Raw genomic sequence first — 19,935 nt, forward strand, 5'->3', positions numbered from 1 at the left:
GTAACCCTGTCATATGCCTTGCCGCCATCTTGAATTTTTAATGAATGACAGACCGGCATTGTGTTGTTTTGTAACAACTTGCTCCTTCTGTAATTGTTGTTTTAACTAAAAATGGTGCAGCGCGGCAGTACGTTTCTTGGGTCACAAATGCAGGATATCTGGACATGTGGAACGTGAAGACGACTTAGAAAAGGAGGATTTACTTAGTCAGTAGAGGTGAGTAGAAACAGGTTTGACGAGATTTAATAATACGGCTGACCTCAGTTACCTCATGACAAGGTTTTTAACGACAGGCTAGGAGTCTTTTGTGTTGCCTCTATTATTTGCGCGAAGATTTAAAAAACTATACGTTATTTCATTCAAGTCTAACACATATCTATTATATAAAAAAGATACGAATACGTTTATTTTGCGTGAAGATTTGAATTTGTTGTTTCAATTGTATTTCACTTATCCCATGGGAGAGTAGATATATTGACATGTCAATATTAGTAATGGACGTGATCACACGATATACACTACGGTTTACGGTGTATGGTATGCCTACTGTGATATTTCAACTTGGGGTGAACAAGCTAGCAAGGGACCATGACGGCAACCCCCTGGCAGAAACACACTAGAAATACGATTATCAACCTAACCACCATGTGAAAATATCCTTTTTATTAGACAAACGTATTGCTCTATGTAGTCTGTATTATAATGATATGTAGTCTAAACCCTCAATGGCAGCAACCACAGTGGTGTCAAAGTTGACGCCCTTTGTCCCGATAGTGTTTACAGATGCTTTAGTACATATTATTCGTGTTACGTACATGTAGTACATGTACCTTCTTAAATAAAGCCTCGCCCGTTCCACTGCGCCAAATACTTGTGCTAACAACCAGTTCCTATTGTACGTGGACAGGATGTTTTCATAGTGAATTACAGGTATGTTGACTTTGGACTTCATTAAGTAAAACGAGCACGCAGCATGAAGGGGTGGCGCTGTGAGACAACGCTGTGTGTTTCTGACGATTCGCATTTGCCGGTACCATGCAAGTATCGATAAGATGATAGTAGCTATGATTATAAGCTATACGTTTGTACATTTTTCTCAAGTTTACTAGCATATTTATTTAAAAAAAACGTAATCTTTACATGAGCCACGAGGCACTAATACATCAGACCTTCGTGAGTATGAACAGGGGAAGTCACAAAAATAGCAAGTTAATCAACTCAACTGCTGGTCTGAGAGCCATATATAGTGCACTGCCACTGTACATATGACAACACTACTGGTATGAGCATAGTCACTTAGATTGGGTGCATAGTCACTTAATAGTGGGTGGAGTACATTCTGGGTTGTCTAGTTCCTTAACTAAGTCATTTATAAACAGATTAAAAAGTGTCGGACTGAGATTGCAACCTTGCTTAACACCCTTGTTGGTTATAAAAGATGGCGTGAGACCAGACGTGGCTTTTATGCAAGTCTGGCGGGTGGCGTACATGGACTTTATAAGGCTATAGAATTTTCCTCCGATTCCTGAGCTAAGTAATTTATACATTAGACCTTCGCGCCACACGGAGTCAAACGCCTTTTGGAAGTCAACAAAACACGCGTATAATCTTTTGTTAGTATTTACATATTTGGATATTAGTGAGTCAATTACAAAGATATTATCGTTTGTTCCAGAGTTTTTTCTAAATCCTGCTTGATTTTGGGAGATGAGTGCGAAGTTAGTAAGACGGTTGTTAAGGATTGACGTAAATAACTTTGCTAGACAACTCATTACATAGTTAATTATTGACTGATATATTAACCTATTGAAGAGCGTATTGGTGTTTGTAATGTTTGTAACAATTGTCCGACCATAATCCATTTGCCAATATTGAAGCTTATAATAAATGAACATAGGTGTAAAGGTTACTTGAGTTCAGTGGTTGACGCTGTCGTCACCTTGGTAACGCGGGCGATGCCATTTGCACAAATGACATTAGAGGAAACGCCCACGTCGGGTACAGAGCAAATTACTCCGCCATTGTTCAGCCGGGGATGAGCGATGTGTTTTGTTGTCGCCCCTGGTGAGGTCACACAACAGTAATTGTTTCGTCTTGGCCTTGGGCTGAGACGGAGTGGTCGGGTGAAAAATAAAGCGACCGGCTTACCTTTATAAAGGTCAGGATTTCACAATTCCTGTGTTAGCTTCGTCCGTTTTATGTTGTTTGTAGACGTTGCATTTTGATTTTAACCCTATCTAGACCGGGCTTTTTTGGGCTTGGTGGGACCGGGGGGGCTCATTCGGCCCCCCCCTCAGAACTCAAGAACGGTATATCGTAGGACCACCAAATTTTCAGAGGATGATGTACTAGTAAAAATTTATCATACGTACAATTTTTATGTCGTTGTGACGTAATATGACGTCATTATGACGTCATTAATGTGATTTTATTGGCCAAAACCGTCTAGATAGGTTATTCCCTGAAAACTAAACAGTATACGACATAACTTTACCAAAAGTGTTTATGACAGAATATTAGGATGTACTAAGTCTTATGTTGCCCATAGCAACACCGGTGACGTCATAAAATGACGTCATGCATATATTACATATCCGCCATCTTGGATCATCAATCTTGAATTTTGAAAAATAGTTTTTTTTTCAGGATGAAGCCTAAAATACATTGTAAACAGACTAAAGACATTCATATGAACCTTTTTTGTAAAAAAAATGGGAGTATTGATGAAATTTTAAGGAAAATAAGCTGCATTTACCTGATCTAATGATATGGTCCGCCATCTTGGATTTTGGCCAGTGACGTCATCAAATTAGCATAAATTATGCATTTTTAATGATAAAATTTACATATAATTATATGTGATGTTATTAATGTTAGAAACAATGTGTAACTTGACATAAAACCCATAAAATTCTGTTGTTTAAACGGAAATAATTAAATTTGGCAAAAAATGCCTGTCAGAAACCCGTTGCCATGGCAACAAGAAAAATCAAAATCTTATTCCACTGATACAGATTTGTTGCCAATAATATTTTAGGAAAAGTCACCAAATTTGGCGGTTCTAGCTTTAGCCGTTCAGACGCTAGGTGACATCAAAGTTGCCGCGGGCACTTTAAGCCCCCCCCCGGTCTAGATAGGGTTAAGGGATAGTTTATTGGATGTAAAGAAAGCGATAAGCTGTCCCGTGGATATGATTACAATGTCCTCCAAATGATTATGAAAATATTGTTACCCATGACATTCAAGACATAGCAAGAATTGCAAGTACCGATACCACCAATATTCATTGCAATCGTCACTGGGGTATCTTTCAGAGATACATGTAGATATATTTTATAAACTATGAGTAGAATGTTTCTGAATTTACTACGGAGGGCCAGATATCGTTTGAAGAAAGGGCCCGTCAATAATTTTATTTGATACGTCTCTTTCATCGTCTTTGCTTGCTTTCACAGCGTCTGATCACGTGACATGGATAAGCTGGGCACGGATTGGTTCAAGGATAAGAAGAACATCCGAGAAACCAAAGAAGAATTGGAGGAGATCGCGAAGAGCAAGTGAGTTGGAAATCTTGTACATACAGGACTGATACATACTGACACTATATCCCATATAACTGCTTTATCCCACTATAAAAGTAATTGTTTGTGATAGTATCACATATTTTCTCATGCTAGGCCTTAATGTTTTTGTAAAATTTTATGGCTTGTTTTGTATTTTGTACTTCTATTTTCCTGATAGTAAAGATTAGCGCTGGACACACAACACATACGTGTTGAACACGCATGGACATACTGTACGTGTTATCTGATATCGACTGTGACATTTTTCAACTGGTACGTATTAGCTAACGTACTTCCCTAACATTTTAAAATGCCCTCCATTTTGTTTGTGGCAGAGATGACAAAGCACTCCGTGCCGTGGTGGACTTCCTGTGCGCATGCCTGGATTGTTCCACAACAAAACACCTGGAAGCCTTCAAACGGGTTGTTCAAGACAATCTGATCAAGTGGAAGGTATGTATCGTTTAGACTGTTCCACCACAGAATTGAGAGTCAACTGTTTTGACTGGAAGAAACAGAACGAGGCTGGATCCGGAACAGAGACTTGAAGCTGCCTTTGCTACTAGTTACAAGTGATGTTATGATACATACAAAATGATATTTAAAATGTATAACTAAACAGACCACTTCTATTTTGTTTTGTAACTAGAATTTTCTGCATTTTTACGCCTTTGACAGGGTCATGACAAGGAAGTTTGCGAGGTTCTGGATAAGTTCCGAGTTCTTGAAGAGAAAACAGACGACGAAGAAACGTGGTACAACTCACGGGTGGATGATGCTGTGGAGGAACTGATGGAGAGGTCAAAGTAAGTGACAGATCGTTTAGGGAGTTGTCTAAAATAAAATGCTAGCGCTGCATTGAAATTAACATTAACAACAAAATCTTAGCTTGCTGGTCATGGCCACAAATGGCGTGACATATATGTGTAACACGTCGAAGATTACACTGACATTGATATTATAAGCACCTGTGATGTCGCAAACCTCGTAGACATTTACATTAAAGTATATACATTAAATCGTCACTTTACAGATAAACTCCGTAACGATTTCAGTTATACACTTTACACAGTGCAAGTCAATACATACTTGAATTTAGGATGATTATTGTTGATAAATTACGCTATATAAGCACTCAATATCTGCTAATATACGATGTACTTTGTATTATGATGTGATCTTACGTCAACGTAATATCCCAACAGCCTATTATCATTGATACATAAACCATTGATACATATGCTGGATCTGCCCGATGAGTTTAGAACCTGTCATAAGAAGATCCGACCGAACGTGGTGAGTCTGCTCGTGTTTGCCCTAAACAAAGGCTCGGAGACGTTTCTGCACCTGGCCAAGGGAATCACCTGGGCTGATGGCATCCGAGAAATGTTAAATAAGGTGAGTTCAGTTATTTGTACATCCTTTGAGTTAACATTCCTACCTCATAACAGTCCCAGTCAAAGTAGTCAAAGTTTATATGTGTCGTTATATCTGGAATTCATTGTAAAAAGGGACCTTTGACTTCAATTGCCAGCTCAAATGATCAATCTACTGCGTTACAGAAGGTGGATTCCTTCCTTGACAAAGACTGCCATATACGTCTAACAATTCAGACATCTAATCCCTTGAAAATGACAGTAAGTATCTTTTTTTCACAGTGTACATTTCATGTTGATTTTTTTTCTACATGTGCTAATTGCGCGGTTTTATCTTTCATCAAGATGAACGATGAAGAGTCGAAGAGTGTGCTCGACGCCTACATCGGGATGATCAAGGCGGAGAAATTTGATCCGAACTCAACGATCGCCATCGCAGTAACATCTTGGTTATGTGGGAACCTAGCGGAGTAAGTTACCATGGTTTAGCAAAATATTCATCTTCCTTAAAATTGTCTGCTTATGTTTTTGTAATTCTGGTATCCTATCGACCAGTGAACAAATTGTAAAATGTAGAACGCTTAGAGGTACCGATTCTCGTGTTGTTTCGACATGAGTGACGCACAGAACAACTATATGTGCATCATATTTAAGCGAAGTGTTATGTCTGATTTCAGGTGTGCAAAGAGCACTGACAATGTAAAAAGGCTATCAGAGATTATCAACTACTGCTCGGAGAAGGAGCTGTATAACGAAGATGAGCCGGACCGGGAGACTGCCTATGGAATGGCCATCAGGACTCTGATGGCCAATTTTCTCAGCAAGGTGCTTCTTCTTTTTTTTCTATGATACATTTTCATCTCCAGGGAAGGATATCATTAGTAACCTTTCGGAAGGTATTGATTTCGGTCGTGCTTGTGTGTTCGCAGGTTCGGTGGCCTAGAACCTCAGATTTAATTTCTTGTTTGTGATGTTCTTAAATGTGCGACTGATTTTTACACTTGTCATTGAAAATAGAGAGTCCTAGACACACTAATTCTATACTAAATATATTAGATTAACAATGCCTACATTCCACCAATAACAGTTACTCAAGCATCTGGATATGATTTTGGAAACGGTCGTTGCTTGAGTAACTGTGTTTGGCGTATCTTATTATTTAAATGTCTAAGCGTCACCGACGAATACCGACATTAGATTTGATGTTGAATTTAGACAAAGAAAAAAAATTACCAATGATAAGAGATTAATGATGACACTACACTTTCTGGTTGCTAACGATTGATTCTAAACACAGAACATGAGTAATCCTGAGCACCTGATGTTGGTGACGCCTGGCTTCATCCGTCTCCTTGGTAACGAGGAGGTCTCTGAGCAGATGGGCCTGTCCAGTTACGTCAGCATGTTCATGCAGCAGGGGGAGTCCTGGCCCCGCACGCCGACCCGCTCCTGGACGCCTTCATCAACAACGATGCCAATGAAATCGCTGGTCAGTATGCTGGCGGTTTGTTACCTTCGTCGAGAAAGTTTGTGTTAGGTACACCATATATGTATATAGTGATTGGCGATTTTTAACCGGTTATAACTTGTATCGTTATCATATTTAGTAGGTAGGTTAGGGTTGGGAAAGCAAAGGTTAAGGTCAATTATGGGTAATCTAGTTGATCAATGCCTTAGTGATCGGTATCCTATTGGTTCTAAGCATTAGGATTTTTTTAGTAATTTGAACATAGAGTTTTGGATTCTTTCCTTCCAATTTTCACCTTTTATCCCGAACCAAGACTCGAAAATGTTATCCAAAGAACCAGGTAAAGTTTGCTTTGCTGTGGCTTTTTTAACGAAAAAGGGAAGCTACTATCTTGCCCGGGAATGAAGTAATGGATACTTCCGTTTCCACAGACGTACTGCCAGCCGTGTACAAGCACAACCCTGAAACGTTCCAAAAACGTCTCCCTGAAATAGTCGAGAAGATGGACGACATCTCTGCTGACAGACAATACGGCTTCTACCACCTTTTCCACGAGATATCAAAGAGCGATCCACAAGTGAGTATGTATCCTTACAAACTGCAGCGAGAAGAATTGCAGAAAGTAAACCAAAACGAACGGTGTTCGCCTGTACTAGTCTGATAATGCCAGAGTAATTATATAGAATATAAAGTAATGTTGCGAATGTTATCCACCTTAAACAAATCCACGCGAAGGCCACCGTGTCAACTGTGACCCTAACTCAGGTGTATAGGGACTGGCACGGTCATCCTACTCGGAAAGTCTGTATCTGTACATGAATCTGTATCTGATTGCAAATAAAGATACCGAGTGATTGCCATAGATAATGTAGAATATAGAATATAGAATTTTGGTTGTCTGCTATATAGTTCTTTTGGCTTAACTTTGACAATAGAAAATACATCAAGAACAAATCCCATGTAAATGATGTTATATGCCTTCCATCTGCAGGTTATGATGCCATATGCAGAGAAGTTGGAAGAGGGTTTCGACAACATGTCCTCCATGTCATACGCACTGCAAACCATGAAGGAGCTCGCCAAGTACGACACTAAGCCCTTCCTGGACAAGATCGACACGTTAGAGAAGGTGTACAAGTCTCAGCCGATGATGTGTTACTTCATCTACGAGGTGGAGTCTATCATAGGATTATACAATGAGGTAAGTGGCTATTAATAAACTGTGGGTTATATTACAAAAATGGAATATCAAGGCCACCATGTACTAAAACCATTTACCTGCTTTGTGTCAGCATTACATGTAATTGTGATTTAATGGTTTTAAATGTTTAATTTGTACAAACGATCATTTGTAAATATCTAAGTAGTCAGTAGCCAGTTTTGAAAACGTATGTCTATGGCTGTGATAGAAGTTTAATTAATACTCCTGAGAACCGTAATAAACCACTCATCCATGCATACCATGGACAACAGTTCTTCGGATAAAATGAGAAGTTAGGTTCGACATTGTCGTTATACATTTAGTATGTTAATACTAGTACATGGTGCTATTGCGTGTTTCCCCAAATGCAAATCCGGTACTACATTGCTTTCCCAGAACCAGATCTTGACCAGAACCAGATCTTGAGACATTTGTCGATGCCTTTCTATTCCAATACACAGGAGTACGCAGAGAGAGTTATGGCCCTGTTCACGGACAAGCTCACCACAGGGGACGTCATGTACCAGAGCTCTGTCCTGATGTTTATGAAGACCGTGGGAGGCCGGTACAAGTCTGTGTTGGAGAAACGGAGGGCAAACATCGAAGCTTTGTTGAAGAGCAGCCAACCTGGAGTCGCCGACATGGCGCAAGGCATGCTGGACTACCTTGATGATAGAAGGTTCGTTAAAATTCAACAGAAACATTCGTACAGTCATAATATCCAACCTTTCAATCCAATCATTGTTTTTATTTCCATTTCATACTTCCCTGGTGATCAATTCTTATCTTTCTTTCTTTAACAGTCTGAAGAGTTTGGACCAGGACATCAAAGAGCAGAAAGAAGAGGTAGACAAGCTAGACCAACGAGTCACACAAACAGAGGGAAAGGTAAGAATGTTACAACATGCCAGATAGACATTCGTACTCCATTATGAATCATACTCCATTCTGAATCGGGAACCGAAAAAGCATGAAGATTGGGCGTGACAAATTACACTACATTTTCCCCAAATGTTAGTACCCCCAAATATGTAAGTCTGCAAACTTCATGATTATGATCATTCTGGTATACTCGTTAACGAATTGAGGAAAGTCGTGTTAAGTGCCTTTCTCAAGGGCACAAGGTTGGTAACATGGCAGGATTCGAACTCGGGACCTCTTGGTTCTGAGCCGAATGTTCTTCCGTCACGCCACGCAGTCCAAGGAACGTAATTTTACCTTACAGTACACAGAAGTGACCTTGACCTATTATAAAATCCGTCCCACAGGTAGAAGACCTGGCCGATGACGTGTCTGCCCAGCGGGAACAGCTGGGAGAGGTGCAGGAGGACGTCCGACAGCAGGGAGAGAAGCTGACGGAGCTGGAGTACGTGGTGGACGAGACGGTGGAGAAAGTGGAGGAGATAGATCACAAGGTATGGACTATGTTATAGTTAGAATTGAGTTCAGTCCGACAGGTTACACAGCCTGCAGTATCTGATGAGTACAGGGCACTGACTAATGCTAAGGTCACAAATCCCAAGCCGGGGCCCGGCGGAAAAATTTTTTGAACGATATGATATAAAGGGAAAAAATACACAAAAATTTAAAAAAACTTATGTTCAGCACTATTTCTGTACATCTTTTAATAGGTTTATGTTTTCTTTTTTGGTTCTTGCAAACTGCATAACTGACTAACCTAAATGAAATATTTGTCAGTGTCCCATTTCATCAACTACTTTTTGTCTAACCCCATACTAACTACAAACTCCTACCAAAATTCATCTTTTGATTAAAATAACGAATTGTTTTCCGATTTAAAGACCCCGGCTGCCACACCCCAGCTTTCACCTGAACACCGGCAGCTTTTGGACGCCATAGACGCGGTCCTGATCACTCCGTTGAGACAAGACCTTGCCAACCTTCGTTCTGACTTGAATAGTTTTAGGAAAGAATTCGCTCATGAGATACAGAGCCTAGGTACAAAAGTGGACGGAATTCTGAAACATATGGAGAGAAAAACCGAAGGTGCTCGCGAATAGACAGGTCGAGGAGTCTCATTGTCGTTGTTAGTTTTCAATATATCGGTCCTGCCTAGAGCTGTGTACCTAAACAAATTTTAGGTACAGGTACAGGTACACAGGTTTAGGTACAGGTCCGGACCTGAACCTGTACCTGAACAATTCGACCAATTTATATGCTCTTCTGAACTCCTTCAATAACAAAAAAACATAAATAAACTTGATAGTTAAGGTTTATTCTTTGTTTATGGCGAATGCTCAGATGAAATATAGGCAAAACTAAGATGTTTTTGTTTTCATGAACACACTGTCCTTACACAGGCACCCATTGTTAACCAGCTATTTAAACATTTGAGGTCACAAATAGGCATAAAATTGGTGTGAAATTGTTTAGGTACAGTACCGGTACTGAGGGATTAGGTATTTTGGACCTGTACCTAATCAATTTTTCCGGTACAGTATCGGTACTGCGTACCGGTACACAGCTGCCTGAACTATGTTGCATACAAGTCTTCCATTGTAATGAGTTAGTAACCTCAGTAGGCAATGGGCAAACAATAAAATGCACAATGTTGTTAAGCTGCAAACATGGCTGTTTTCATTCGTGTATGCCAAACGTTGAACAACATTTACGTCATGACTGTAGCATAGATTTTTTTATCATAATGGTGTGGAAAATATGCCGTTGCGTAATCAGAAACTGAAGCTTACAAAGCCTACAAACTGAAATTGTCCTTTTTTACCGTATTTTTTTATAAGACTGACACTTAATAAAGTTTACCGTAAGTTGTTGACCGTGTGCCCGCCTCCGTCATTGCCAGACCCTGAGCGCCGCCCCTGCGTGGTCCCGTGACGTGTCCCTGCTGATGAATGAGGAAGGGGACTATGACTGGAGGTTCCTGGCGGTTCGGCTCGGGTACGGGCCCGAGGACATCCGGGCCTGGGCTACCAACGCCGACCCCACCATAGCCATGCTCAACGAATGGTAGACTCACGTCTGTTCTTTCCTGCCTCGCTGATGCTTACTAAAGTTTTTTGCCACCGCAGCTCTCTGTAGATATCTCAATAGACATCTAGAGCCACAGCGATGCTTAAAGAATCGTAAATTCCAAATCTATTCTTTCTTGCTGGGTGTTCTTTCTACCGCAGCTATCACATGTGTTAAATCCCTCGTCTATTCCTTACTTAGAAGCTTTGTTGATGACTGCAAGGTGTGCATATCTGATTCACGACATCAGACTAGAGAATCACAGTCGCTAAAATATAGGTTTGGTACAAAGTACAAAGGCATAGAATATACACTGATTTGGCTCGACAATTGCAGTTTATCGTTGATTTACTACCAATTTATATAATTAACAGAACAGTATTCTTATCATTATCATTATTATTCCTTGCTTAAAAAGAAGTAAAGGAATAACAACTTTCGTCACATTGCAGCTGTATGAAAATAGCTATGATGAGCTAGTTGCTAGTTTGTGGTTTTATGTCAAGATAATAGCTAGAGTTGCGTTAGCGAAATGTTAATGTCTAGATCGCTGGAATCCGCTAGGTACAACACCCACCGCAGCAGTGAGGCGACCTACGCTGTGCTGAAGTCCCTACAGGAGATGGGCCGGACAGACGCCGCCGGAATCATAGAGACTGCTATGGAGGAGGCAGGTAAGTAAAAAGACAATAAAAATGTCTTTCGGAATATTTCAATACTGTGCATGTCGCCATCAAATCTTGTTTGCACGAATGCAGAAATGACACCACCTTCTCCTGTATGATATATTATGATAAGCTTCGGAAACAATCTGAAATTAAGGATATTATATATATATGATATGATATATTATCCTGTTGTCTTCTACAGGCGCAGCTGTACCCAAACCAGCGGCTGACGAGCCCACCAACCCCCCTCCCATCTTCATCAGCTACCAGTGGGACATTCAGGACCAGGTCAAACTCATCAAGGAACATCTGCACATGGCTGGGTACGACAGCTGGATGGACATCGGTAAGGTTACTCATCATACAACCAAGACGCAAGATCTAAAATTAATACTCCAAGCGTTTTCCCTTCATGTTATTGTATTTCGTATATCTCTAAGATCTCGTCAAGATCGCACCTCTTGGCGGCTCAAGCTCCATCAAGGTGCAGAAAGACTCGAAAGTGAACTTCGGATCAAAGAGTTTGCTACAATGCGGAAAAGAAGCCGGTCCTGCAGGAGCAGAGCTTGTCTAGCTGCTCACAGTCGAGCCCACAAACAGTGCATAGAAAGTACGAATGAAAAGGACTATGATGATCCATAAATTAAAGTGTGATTTTCGTCTTAGGACAAATGGGTGGAGGAGACCAGCTGTACGCGAAGATAGACAAGGGCATGCGGGGAGCCAAAGTCGTTCTGGCCATGGTCACGCCCAAGTACGCAGAGTCCACCAACTGCAACCATGAGGTCAGTCTGTACAACACATACACAGAAAAACACATCACGCATCAAAATGAGAGTAATGAACAGTAATGTCTGGTGTGTCGCGGCGAAGGGCAGTGATACAGGCCTTACCGATACAGAAACAGGATGTTAACGTTTAGATTCAGTGCTCGTATAACGTTTCATATCTTAGGCTTTCAGAAATTGCATGAACTTCTGAACTTGATGCTAACGACTGTGGTATATAGAAGCCAATAGAAATGTACATTTCCTTTGTATCTTCTATCCAGATCAACCTGGCGAACCTGCTGAACAAACCCATCATCCCCCTGCTGGTGGAGAACACGCCCTGGCCGCCGCCTGGGTCCATGAGCATGATCTTCTCACAGGTAAACCCTTTCGCCTTTTCGTTCCTTACGCATGAGTATTTTTTTTGTTACTAGTATTCCAACACTTGACACAAGACAGGGTGGCGGCATACTCTAAGTTTTTTAACTTTATTTTTTTATGCCGCCACCGACGTAGAAGACAATAGACAATACTCATTTTCACCAGAGTTAAGTAAGGAAAGTCGCGTCAAGTGCCTTTCCCTAGGGCACAAGATCGGTGGATTGGCAGGATTCGAACTCGGGACCGCTTGGTTCCGACCCGGGCGCTCTGCCGTTACGCCACACTACCCCGACATATAACACCTCATTTGCACAAATACATATACTTAATCATAGTTCAGTTTAGCGTCTTCTCTTCCCCAAGCTGCTTTACACCATGCTTCAAGTAGCGAGTTCCTGACAAGACAATAGAAAGCTATTCAACGGTTCCTCAACGTAAGATTGTTCCAAGTAAAAATAAACCATTGGGTTTCCCAGCTCCTGTACATCATGTTTCACGGCGCCAGTTCCGGTTCCGGTAAATTCTGGCCGGACTCCAGTTTCTACGAGTTGTTGGGACAGCTGGCCTATCACGCCGCATCGGACCAGAGCCTCGTCACGGATGGTAGGTGGAATATATAATTATATCCCGTCTTCTAAAAAGCGCAGAACGTCAGTCCAATGTCTGATCATGACGTGACTCACCATTCATCACTACCCTTTGATATTTTAGTCAAATTTCTTTTAGATCTGTTTTACTGCCTTCTCGTCTTTCTCTAAGACATCTTTGATTGCCTGATATCTGAAGAAAAAGGACCATTGCTATTTGCAGCCACTTCCGTGCACATACCCTATCCAAACACATCGACATCTTCGTATAAGTAGTACTAGATCATAAGCAAAATCAGAGCCTGTCTGGATTCTCCTTGAATGTCATACAGAATACAGGAACTGGACACCAAGTGTCGAGAAAAAGGAAGAGAAGGAAGCCAGTCCAGAAAGCGAGTCTGTAAAGAAGGAAAAGACGTCCAGCCCTCCAGTGGAGGAAAAGGTTTGTCAGCTCACTAATATGATACCTAGTTTGTTAAGAATGCGTTTATATCAAGCCCATTCATGCCCCCATACAAAAACTTAAATCCCTCTTCTTCAAAGGGGGTCGTCGATGCTCAAGTAGCAAGTGTGTATTAAACTTTTTTCGTTTTGTTTGAGACTGTGAAGATTTCTCTGTAGACATGTATCTGAAAGCCATTTGAGATCGTACTTTAAAATTTGCGAACGAAAACAGGGCGTTTACCTGTCTATGCAACTACTGCCACAAATAGAAAATATAAAACGCATTGACTAATGGCGCAAACTGTATCTTCCCGACAGGAAGTAGAACCGGTGGTTAACCCGGAAGTGTTCCTGTCCTACCAGTGGGGTCACCAGCCGCAGGTGAAAGCCCTGTACAGTCAGCTGACGTCACAAGGGTTCACGTGTTGGATGGACATACAGCAGATGGGAGGAGGGGACGCGCTGTACGGCAAGATTGACAAGGGCATCAGGAGCGCCAAGGTGAAAAGATAGTAATTACTACCGCGGCCTAAAGGTACAACATATTGTGGCTTTGTGTAAAGATAAAATTTTTGCTCCAACACAAAGGTAAATGCTCTCACCTAGAAGTTTCGATCAGTCACTCTGGTCTTCTTCGGTAGACTGACTCACCGCTTCTCTGAAGTTTGACGTCAACACTGGATCAAAGGTATCTGGTAAACCATGTCGTCTCCCGTCTCCGTTAGTTCAGAGACGCCATGTGACAGAGAAGCCTTTTTGCTAGAACAAAAGTTTTTAACCAATCATTATCACCAACCAAAATAAACTATATCATGCATCAGTAGATCTGTTAATGATTTGCCTCTTTCATATTGAACATCTTTGCCTCCATAAGTTACACCATGTGATTCAGCATACATTAGCGCTACATCTTTTCTCAAACTCAATTCCTGTGGGTTTCTTCTGCAGAAACTATGATGGAATAGTCGGAGAGATCTTCCTTAAAAACATTTTGTGCCATCTCATACTCAAGAAGCATTTTTCCGTACTAGGTTGTTGTTTCCTGCGTGACTCCGAAGTACACGCTCTCCGCGAACTGCCGAAGGGAAGTCAGTCTGGCGGACGCACTGCGCAAGCCCATCGTGCCTCTGCTGCTGCAGGACACGTCCTGGCCGCCAGAGGGACCCATGAGCATGGCCTTCACAGAACTGCTGTACATAGACTGTAGGGATGAACGCACTCAGGTACAGTAAAATGATTCCTACTGCATTTCGTCCATTACGTTTTCTAATGCAGTGGCCGTTGACGAAGTAATAATCACACAAACACACACACACAGTCACACACATACACACACACAGTCACACACACATACACATAGTATCGTTGCTTACCTTCGCCAAATGATGGTAACCTTTACGACTGATCTATCATAAATGTTTTGATTATGCGAATAATAAATTCATCTGCTTGTAAGTAGAAATTCATCATTTGATCAACTCATTTGCTTGAATTATATCAGCATGATCATATCCCCTTCCCAATAGTCTTTTCTTAACAAAAAAGGGTATTCCAGCTTTTAATTTCCTTATAAATTATGCAAATGACGTCCATCATCGTGTGAAGCGAGCAGTTATAACAGACGTTTTCTCCTCTGCCTGTAGACCGACTGGGAAGGCGCCAAATTTGAAGAACTGATGCAACAGGTATCCCGTCATGCCACACCAGCTCCAAAGCCCCAGCGTTCAAAATCTCCTCCGGTTGAGCAAAACGCTACAAAACCGGCTGCGCCAGAACAGGTAAGACTTCGGATTCATATGGGAAGAACGAAACTTAAAACACAATTACATCGTAAGCAGATAGCTATTTTCACCTTTGATTCATAAATCTGTAAAATATGCGCTCATTACTATGAAGTAATTGATCAATACGATCTTATTTTGTCCTGCAGCCTACGGACTAGCCTACAACAAAACGGTATCTCAATATCTGGACCCTACCGTTGGAAAATATATATGGGTAACTTTGATCGTGAAGGTTTTACCTAAAATGTATGGTTCCGGCGCACGGATGAAATAATGACACATTTGGTTTGGATCTTTAGCGGTAAGATGATATGAAAAGTGGTCATACCATAAGTAGAAAATTGTGTTAGAAAGCAACAGAGTGTTGCCAACTCAAAAATAATCATCTAATATGATATGATTACTGTTTGCAGGGGAATGGCGAGGCCACAACAGAAAAAACAAAGGGGCAAGATGTCGTCCCACAGGATGCAAAGGAAGACAGAAAGACAGAGGACATGCCACAGGTAGCGCCTGCTCTGGACAACGGTAAACATACATATGCAGTGAAGACCACACCAACAAACGTGCCGCCAACAACAACGGGTAACATGGAACTCGCTGGAATCAACCCCAAAGACAAGAAGAAGAAAAAGTCCAAGACCTGTTCAATATTATGACACTGATAGAGCATATGTGGAATTAGAGGGTCTATGCATTTCAAAATGCTAAATTATTTCCCGGAAACCATGGTATGTATTAATACTGAATGTATCAATATATTGTCAGAAGTGTTCAGCCTGGGAGCGATGTTAGATGTCGTTCCTACATTTTGCACTTGTACATAGGCTTACCGACAAAACCAACAATCACGTTTTGGTGGTTGACTCAATTTGGTTCTGTCGCCTCACCTTAAAGCCTTTTAAGAAATCTTGCGTTAATGATCTTACGACAAATACTTCTATTGGGGAAGCAAAGTGCCTTCGATATCTGGCGTACTGTGGGAGCTGCTGACTCATATAAGAAATAGAACCTAGGCTTGTGTTCATTGCAGTAGTAGACTCAACACGGTCGACAGACAGCAAATTCATTCTACATGCATAAAAAACACAATCACCTGACACTGCGTTTAACTGTTATACGTTTCTAAATTGTCCATGTACAAAATAATGACTTGGGTTCACCCTGTAGCAAAGTTATAGTCTGTTATAGTTATTGTCTGCCTATAACCTTCTTGTCTGCAGTGAACTGGAAAAGTGCAAGCAATTGATATGGTTATATGGCGTAAATGGATATTCTAGTTCCTTGTGCATTTTTACAGACCAATGTATTGCATATTAACCATATTTTGATGGTGTACTTTAATGAGAAGTTTTGATATACCTTGTAGAGAAATAAATGAACTAGAGTCAAACTAAGGTGATCAGTGATGCGAGACTTCTGTGCTTGTAGCTCAAATTATTTTGTTTCAAAATTGAATTATCATTGAACGTCATTAAGTATTGTGTCCACCTCTACATATTGTACTTTGTTCACATACATGTAGTATACTCTGATCATATGCTCTGAGCTACACTAATCATCTAGCACGGTCAGCCCAGTGATAGCGTGAAGGCGACCAGAGGACCCAGGAACGGCATAGTAGCGCCCCCTGCCGACTGCCACGTGTTGGTGTCCACATCGTACACCTGCAGCGTCTGGTCCTCCGCCGTCCCGATGTAGATCTTACGTCCCCGCAAGGTGGCGCTGCCGTTGAAATAAGCCACCCTGGTGACCGAGCTGAGCTTGGTCCACTCGTCCGTGTCCGGTCTGTAACTCACCACCAGGTTCTCATCGAAATTCCCCCCTATAATGTAGATGACGTCATCCAGCGACAGCATCGTGTAGACAGTGTATAGATCGTTGTGAAACGGCACCTCGCACACTTCTCTCCAATTGTCCGTAGAGGGGGTGTACTGGTGCATGACAATGATGCCCCTATAGGCTAGGAGGATGAAGATGGAGGAATTGAAGGCGACTGCCAGGGGGTTGTCATGGGTTAGCGTCATGTGAACGCGGTACCTGGGCAGGGGGAGGGTGGTCACGATGCTCCATCGGTCGGCATCGGGGTCGTACTTCTCGATGGAGTCGAACATGCGGCTCCGCGCGTCCGGGGCGAAGGCGTCCAGCCACCAGCCGCCGATGGCATACAGCGCGCCCTCTAGCGGCACGAGACTGAAGTGGCGGCGACGCTTCCTCATGGCGCGGATCTCTTCCCACGAGTTCCTACAGGGGTTGTACCTGCAAAGGAAAAACGCCAGACGTCAGATCAGCTATTTCCACGGGACTGTCAATAAATAATCATTAAAAAGGGTATCCGACATGTATGTGTACTCACCTGTAGGCATGCACCTGACAGGTGTGTGTGACAGGTGTGTGTACTCACATGTAGGCACCTGACAGGTGTGTGTACTCGCCTGTAGGACCTGACAGGTGTGTGTACTCGCCTGTAGGCACCTGACAGGTGTGTGTAGTCACCTGTAGGCACCTGACAGGTGTGTGTACTCGCCTGTAGGCAGCTGGCAGCTGTGTGTACTCACATGTAGGCAGCTGGCAGGTGTGTGTACTCACCTGTAGGCACCTGGCAGGTACTGGAAGCAGGAGTCACCTGTGCGGGGCTTGAACCCTCCCACCACGTACAGGTAGTTTTCAATCACTGCAACGCTACAATTCCATCGAGAAACCTGGGAGGTTACAAGAAACAGAGACGTAAATGATATTTTTCAAAGTTGCTGTCACAATAGCTTGAAGTAAAACCTTTGGGAAAAGTGAGAGAACCTTACCTCAACCGGTAGAGTAGCTAGTAGTTTCCACTTGTCCCGTTCCTCGTCGTAGTAATGTAACTTCTTCACGTCATCTGCATCTACCTGTAAGCCCCTCATGGCGCCTTCCTTACTGATGATCCCGATGTACTGCTTCCCGCTGTTCCGCAGCGTCTTCAGATGTTCCCGTTTCTCCGGACTGAGAACCTGGTAGCTCTCACTCTTGCAGAAGTCGATGTAGTTGTCCCGCATGAAGTTGTAGACCTCCTCGATGATTTCCTGCACGCCGTACGTCTCGGCCAGTGCCAGGACGTCCGTGCAGTTGTCCACGTCCATGTTGGCGCGCAGGAAGAACACGCAGCCGGTGATGACGCAGGGCATCTGCAGGAACGACGCCGCGGCCACCAGGTCAGCCAAGTTCTCGTCCGTTACCGCGAGAGGAGAGCCGTGGACGCAGTCGATGATGATGTCAAATATGGCGGCCGGGACGCCGTGTAACGTCAGGATCTTTTCAGTGGACTCCTTCATCCCGGATTCAAACATCGCTCGGAAATACTCGCTTTTCTCGGACAAAACAGCTTTGTTAGACTCAAACTCGTACTCATCTACCAGGATAACTACATCTGAGTTTCTCTGTGGCTTCCGTCGCTGGTCCAGAGGACTTGGCGCGTAAGCCTTGCGCCCAGTGATGGCAGGCGTTACGTCCCAGACGAGAAGGATGGACAACAGCGCGTGCGTGTAGGCGTACGTCCATAACAGGACCTCCATGGTAACCGTGACTGTTGTCTGACAAGCCCGGGTAACCTTGTCACGGACCGGGTCGATGATGGGACCCAGGTAGCGCCGCAACCTCTCCCGCAGAATGAGGTTACTGCCACCGAAGCACAGGAAACGGGACAGCTTCATCTTGTAAACTTCCGACGTTTCAACCTGTGACGGAAAAAAGTATCGGTTCTATACAAATTCTGTGTTACTATATAGTGTGTACAATAAATAGCGTACTGGGTTAATGACCTACATTCAGCGATGTTAGTAAAAAGATTCGCCATGAATGAGGACAAGTTATGACGAACACATTCGTCAAAGTCGGTACTCTTATAACGTGAGGAACTACACGGTACTTAAACTGTAGGTATTGGTAGCTGAATGCTGCCAGTCAGGTTATGTCACAGGTTATAATACGGTGTAACGTCTTCACAGATGTCAACTGACTTGATAACAAATGAATTGGAAAAAGGTACTTGTACGTTATGTCTCCGAAAACTCTCTTTCGCAGTGGGGGTTTAAAAAAAGATACAAAATTTGAACGAAATCACATCATACAATGACCTAACACACAGCCGCCATGTTTGCCGGCAAAGGACACGTAAGCACTCATTTTTCAAGTGGCTGGGGAGATCTCGAGAACGTACTTAATCCCGATTATTTATGACACAATTGAATGGTCTGACTTACCTATAGTCCAGTAATTCTGCCGATGTTAAGCTTCTCTCCTGATCCGCTGGCTCAAGGATCAATAATCTGCAGTAACATCGATCCTGACACAACACAACACGGTCTATTTTTACCGAGATGAAATCCAACCAGGTCACGTGAGGGACGTCCACGGTCTGACCCCGTCAGAAGAACAACGTCTCAAAATAGATACTGGATACGTGCGGTACAGAGCTGATAGAGAGAGTCGTCGTATGTGGATGGATGGCTTGCAATGCTCAAATATTTAATTCCTGCATCGTCATCGATGTATGCAGTACCAATTGCACTTTGGCGTTTCTCTGGTTTGCGACATCAAATTGACATCTTTGTTACTGGCTTTATTATCAAGAAATCTGCAGTTGAGGATGATTGACAGCATCAGCTGTTTATTGAAGTCTGTATAACGTGTAAAAGCATTCATTAACGCTGTATGGTCAAAATAGCGCATC

General features: G+C 42.5%; 2 protein-coding genes across 2 annotated transcripts; one reads left to right on the top strand and one right to left on the bottom strand.

The window, feature by feature from the left end:
- Positions 1-38: 38 nt before the first annotated feature.
- LOC109472379 lies at positions 39-16,760 on the top strand. Its single transcript, XM_019772112.1, is given in 25 exon segments — positions 39-216; positions 3,456-3,557; positions 3,899-4,016; positions 4,242-4,369; positions 4,829-4,961; positions 5,285-5,409; positions 5,617-5,764; positions 6,237-6,360; positions 6,363-6,428; positions 6,839-6,984; positions 7,399-7,608; positions 8,070-8,287; positions 8,412-8,496; positions 8,877-9,023; positions 10,430-10,593; positions 11,161-11,270; positions 11,467-11,610; positions 11,931-12,049; positions 12,316-12,414; positions 12,892-13,018; positions 13,335-13,444; positions 13,765-13,947; positions 14,478-14,669; positions 15,090-15,224; positions 15,644-16,760. Coding segments are annotated over 24 exon segments (3,363 nt in total). The 5' UTR covers positions 39-216; positions 3,456-3,471; the 3' UTR covers positions 15,890-16,760.
- Positions 16,283-19,657, bottom strand: LOC109472381 (kelch repeat and BTB domain-containing protein 13-like). Its single transcript, XM_019772114.1, has 4 exons — positions 19,466-19,657; positions 18,038-18,940; positions 17,820-17,932; positions 16,283-17,489 (listed from the first exon to the last, which is right to left on the bottom strand). Exons 2-4 carry the CDS (start codon positions 18,914-18,916, stop codon positions 16,802-16,804), a joined length of 1,680 nt encoding a protein of 559 aa, XP_019627673.1. The 5' UTR covers positions 18,917-18,940; positions 19,466-19,657; the 3' UTR covers positions 16,283-16,801.
- Between the last annotated feature and the right edge of the window lie 278 nt (positions 19,658-19,935).

The sequence above is a fragment of the Branchiostoma belcheri genome, unplaced genomic scaffold (genome assembly GCF_001625305.1).
Source record: "Branchiostoma belcheri isolate BF01 breed outbred unplaced genomic scaffold, Haploidv18h27 scaffold270, whole genome shotgun sequence".
In the NCBI taxonomy this organism is placed as follows: Eukaryota; Metazoa; Chordata; class Leptocardii; order Amphioxiformes; family Branchiostomatidae; genus Branchiostoma; species Branchiostoma belcheri.